The sequence below is a fragment of the Aotus nancymaae genome, unplaced genomic scaffold (assembly GCF_030222135.1).
Source record: "Aotus nancymaae isolate 86718 unplaced genomic scaffold, 86718_ANA_hifiasm-v0.15.2.pri h1tg000010l, whole genome shotgun sequence".
Taxonomy (NCBI): domain Eukaryota; kingdom Metazoa; phylum Chordata; class Mammalia; order Primates; family Aotidae; genus Aotus; species Aotus nancymaae.
Genome location: NW_026988421.1, coordinates 1,197,749 through 1,202,500, shown reverse-complemented (window position 1 = coordinate 1,202,500; position 4,752 = coordinate 1,197,749). Strand labels below are relative to the sequence as shown.

Here is a 4,752-nt window from a genome sequence, read left to right as displayed (position 1 = left end):
CTAAAGAAGCGGGGAACGGCGGTCGCGGCGCAGGAGCAGTTTGCCCAGGGCCGAAGGCCGCTCCCGCCCTGCCCTGCGCGCTCCCCGGGCTCTGGCAAGTCTGGCGCCCCGCGGCTTCCCGCGTTCCAAACCCAAGAGCCCGCGGCGAGCAGGCCCTCTCGCACCGGCCGCCGTCCCGAGCCCCCGGGGCCGCCCTGGGTGGTGGGCAGCGACCTGGGCTCTGCACGCTGCGGGCGGCCGGGGGGCCCGGGCGCAGCAGCTGCACGTGGGCCGGGACGTCGCCAGCGCCCCGCAGGAGTGCCGGGGCCCCTGGGCGCCCGAGCCCGCGCGGCCACGTGTTCCTCGCCGGATGATATTTGGAAAGAAAGTGCTAATGGCCAATCTGGTGTTTATTTTGAAACTGCTAACAATGATTTTTCTCGGGTAAAAAGGCAGTGTCTGCGCGCACGCTCTGGTGGGTTTTGAGCAGAGGCTCCGCCAGATGGTGTGAAGCCCTAGGTGCGCTCATGGCCGCGCTCAGCCGGGCTCCGCCACCGAGAACCGGAGCTGGGGACCGGGAGCCGCCCGCGCCGCTGCCCGCCAGGGCTGGGCCTCCACCGTCGGCCTCTCGAAAAAAACAAAAAAGGAAAAGAAAAAAAAAAAGGCTACTGGGGGAGGGGCGGGAGGCCGGGGCCCGAAGCTCCAAGTTCCCGGCATAAAATTCTACGGAAAGGGGAGGGTTATCCTCTCTCTGGTTCCCGCCCCCACCCCTGGAAATTATCTAGAAATTCCTTCCAACCTCCCCGGGCACTTCTGACACTTTCCTCTACTTTCAGGCGGACAAAGCCCTTTCTGGTGAAAGCCTGGAGCTGCCCTCCTGGGAAGAGGGAAGGGTCCCCACGAACCCGGCTCACCCAGCCTCCCGCCTGGACCTGGCTCAGAACCACAGAAGTGATGGGTGTCACCGCAGGCCAACGAGCCGCCTGGGGCTGCAGGGCGCGTGGCCGCAGCGGGCACCAGCGCTTCTGAGAGAGTGGCTTGTCCTCCGATGGATCCCCGTATTTATATTTGATTTATTTTTTATTTTGTAGCACAAACAGAAATCCATAAACTGTCGGTTCAGCGCCATTGACTCTTTGATCAGTTACTGGGCTATTTCTTTCCTTTTTTTCCCCCCTCCATGCCCGTCACTGAAAGGAGATTAAATGCCTTTATTTTCAGCCCTGTTTATACTGCAAAGGTACTAGGCTAAATGAACAATAAAAGTGTAGTTGAAACGAAGCCTCCTCCTCCTCTGTGCAACAACAGAGAAACTTAGCGCTGCCTACATAAACCTCTTAATTAGACTATAGCGATTTCCGAAAACATTTAGCCATTATATACAAAGGAAATAAAATCACTCTGTCAACCAGCAGCCCGAGTTCCATAGGCTTCTCTGAATGGAGTGAAATAATTACAGAAAGCCACACTGCCTCTGTCTTTGTCAGAAAGACCTTAGTTTACCTGTCAGATCTGTTTTACTCTAAGAGAAAACCACACTGGTTTACCGCTGCAGACATTAAAATCTAACACGCTTGCTACCTAGGTAAGGACAAACTTTTTAAAGGGGAAATAAAATCTGCAAACTAATTGCATGCAGAGAGTGGGAGGCATATGTGCTGGGCTGCAGGAAGCCCCAACGAGCTCTCCTTTACTTGGCTCACAATTCTTAAAGTTAGCATCAAAACCGAGGAAGCCACTTTCATTTCTAAGTGTGAAGTCCAGCTTAGAAGTATATTTTAAAACAATCGAGTTTATTGAATCTACAAACTGGACCTGCCCCCCTCCCCACCACAACACTCTATTTTAAGAAAATCGGGGGTGGGGAGGAATCTTTAAAGCAACCAAATCAACAACACACCACCCGGCACAAAACCAGCAGCCAGAGACTGCACAATGTCAAAAAGCAATGACGCACTTTTCTCCACTTAATCACATTACTGATAGCCAATAGTTATCATCGGAAAAGTTGACCAAGACAGGTTAAATAATTTAATAAGGAACTGCTTGTAATTATGTTATTTACAAGGTATGACAGAGGGTGGGAGAGGGGGCAGAGCAGTGGACGGGTTGGAGTGACCCCTGGAGCTTGGAGTTTGAATTATGGAGCTGGGGGGCTGCGAGGTGAAGATGGGCTACAGGAGAACAAGGTGACTTTTCACCCCAACACATTTAACTTTTAAATCCAAATAAACGTCTCCTGTTACTGGACCATCACACTGGAAAGGAGGAAAAACGAACTAATCAAGTCCAACTCGATGGGCTTAGGAGACGAGTTGGCTGCCTTTGCTAAAGAAAAAAAAAAATCTAATGAACTGATTCCTAGCAGAGCATTTAAAAATAAACAAGAGGGGGACATCTTGAAATTTTTCTGTCAAATATTAATTACTGTAATTAATTAAAACAATATGATTCCAATCACGAGACATTTAATAAAGCATATACGTCCTATTCTAATGACAACATCAACTATGTTACCAATCGCTTCATTCATTCCAATAAATATGGAATTCTCATTAGCATGTCAAGGAAGCTCAATGGAAAACAAACCCACGAGATCCATTTGTCAGTGCCCCTGCCTCTGAAGCCCAGAACAACCCAGGCCCAGCAGGGAAAACTCGTGCAGAGGCAAAAACTTCCTCACCTGTTTGGTCATTGAATCTATGAGGCGAACATACAGATCTTGCTCTGTCCTGACTCCTGCAAAAAACAGAGACAAATTCTCATCAGGATTTGAGCGCTGCACCTCGGGGAGGGCACACGGGGCACAGGAAGTCTGTAACTCAGGACTGCCGCCACGGTGATGCAGCAAAACTTAGGCAATCCCTTTGAAAGGGAGAAAGAGAACCCCACCACTTCTAGCTCAATTTTTTTTTCTTTTCTTAATTAAGATCCTTAAGACTCTTAGGGTTTGCATTTCAATATGCAAGGAATTTGCCTGGTAGAGAGCAGGCCTGGTAGCTGTGCGTGGTGGGCCCAAGTGGTCGTTTATTTTTAGAAAAGAAAAAGCACCAAATGGAAACTGAGTGAGAGGCTGAACTCTTTCTAATGTCTCTCGAGGATTTAAAAAAAAAAAAAAACCTCGTGCACAGGAAGTAAGTTATGCTCCGTTTATGGTGCTACCCCCATCCCAATAATTAACATTAATTTGCAAAATTGAAAAAAGTCACTTAAAAGTGATGTTCTGCTGGAGCCCGTATCGATCTTTTTTTTACTTCCTACTTCAAGCCCCACCGGTTAATCATGTGAAGTGCCATCGACTTATTGATCGTTTATGTTTTGTTTTCCTTCTAGGCCATGAGAAGATTTCGTGTTTACATCCATGTCATTTTAATCTCAAAATCTTTATGTCCTTTCACCAGCGCGGAAAAGGAGAGCCAGCGGCTGCAGGGGCGGCGAGCAGGCAGCAGGCACTTACCGTTGCTGTACAATAACTGGAGTTTATAGTGGATGCCGTTGTTGGTTTTCTCGTTGTTTGGCTCCTGAAAGTAACGATAAATAATTGCATTTAGTGCGATCGGTGTCAGGCGCGGCCACCGCGCTCGGTCCCCCTCCGAGACCGAGGCCCTCGGCCTCACACATGGCAGAATTCCTAGCTCGGAGCAGCGCGGTGATGTCACTTTCCTGTTGGAAGCCCAGCGTTCTCCTCGCCCCGAGTAAGTCCGAGGGCGCAGAGAAGTTGCCCAGCCCTCGGCGGTCCCGGGCGGCCGCACGTGGCGGCGGCGGCGGCGGCGGCGGCGGTGGGGTGGCCTGGCGGAGCCGTGCCAGCCGCCGAGGGGGGCACTCGAACCCCCGCGCGCCGGCACCCCCTGCCTCCCACTTCTAGGAAGAGAGAGGGTGTGATCGTGTGTGTGCACTTACTTTCTCTTTCTCCACAAAGTCCACAAAAGCGGTCCTTTCAATCTCCACCGGCTGCCCCTGCCTGTCGTAGAGCGCCAGCACGAAGTGGAAGAAATTGGATTTCCGGAGGTTGGAAGGCGGCTGCTTCTCGAAGTGCGCCCGCGCCAGCCCCACGCCGCTGCGGAAGGAAAGACACAGCGGCCCGGTGAGGAGCGCGGCGCCGGCCGGCGGAGGGGGCCGGGCCGGGCCGGGGCCGGGGCGCGCGGGGGCGGCCGGTACGTACCTCTGGGCGGCCGTGTTGGCGTCCACCACGCCCGCCGTGTGCATCCACGAGCGCACCGGGTTCATGCCGCTGCCCAGCGGCTCCTCCTTCATGGTCGTCCCCCCGCGCGGTATATTCTCCTGAATCCCAAACATGAAAACTGCTGGCGGCGGCCGCAGCTCCCGGCCGAAAGCGCTTCCTCGAGCAGCGGCGCTCGGGGCTTGGCGGCAGGCGGCTGCCCTGGCCGCCCTCGCCCTGCTCGGCGCCTGCGGTCCGGCCCGCCGCCGGCTTCAGCCCGTCCCGGGCAGGCGCGACATACACCAGCGGCCGGGCGCTCCGGACGGCCAGGGGCGCGGAGGCGGCTCCACCGGCGGCGGCGGCGCTTCCGAGGAGCAGGACGCGGCGGCCGCGGCGGCGCTTGTTGTTGTTGTTGTTTGCAGGCGCGCTCAACGTGGTGTCATCCTAGCCAGGCGGCGTCCGCGGCTGCAGGACACTGCGGGATCGCCCGCTTCTGGCGCGGCCCGCCTGCTCCAAAGACAAATAAACGGGGCAGTGAGTGCTGCGGCGCAGTCCCGGGCGCAGGCGGGGCGCGGCGGGGCCTGGAGCGGCGCGCGCAGCGGACGGAGGCGCAC

General features: G+C 54.8%; 1 protein-coding gene across 11 annotated transcripts in view; it reads right to left on the bottom strand.

The window, feature by feature from the left end:
* EBF3 (EBF transcription factor 3) overlaps nucleotides 1-4,275 on the bottom strand; it is a 131,227-nt gene extending 126,952 nt beyond the window's left edge. For all 11 annotated transcript variants that reach the window (XM_064373727.1, XM_064373730.1, XM_064373728.1 and 8 more), the window contains exons 1-4: nucleotides 4,142-4,275; nucleotides 3,880-4,036; nucleotides 3,437-3,500; nucleotides 2,663-2,718 (exon numbers count right to left, since the gene is read on the bottom strand). In XM_064373727.1, the coding sequence (XP_064229797.1) occupies nucleotides 2,663-2,718; nucleotides 3,437-3,500; nucleotides 3,880-4,036; nucleotides 4,142-4,275 (411 nt within the window). The remainder of the gene's footprint in view (nucleotides 1-2,662; nucleotides 2,719-3,436; nucleotides 3,501-3,879; nucleotides 4,037-4,141) is intronic.
* Between the last annotated feature and the right edge of the window lie 477 nt (nucleotides 4,276-4,752).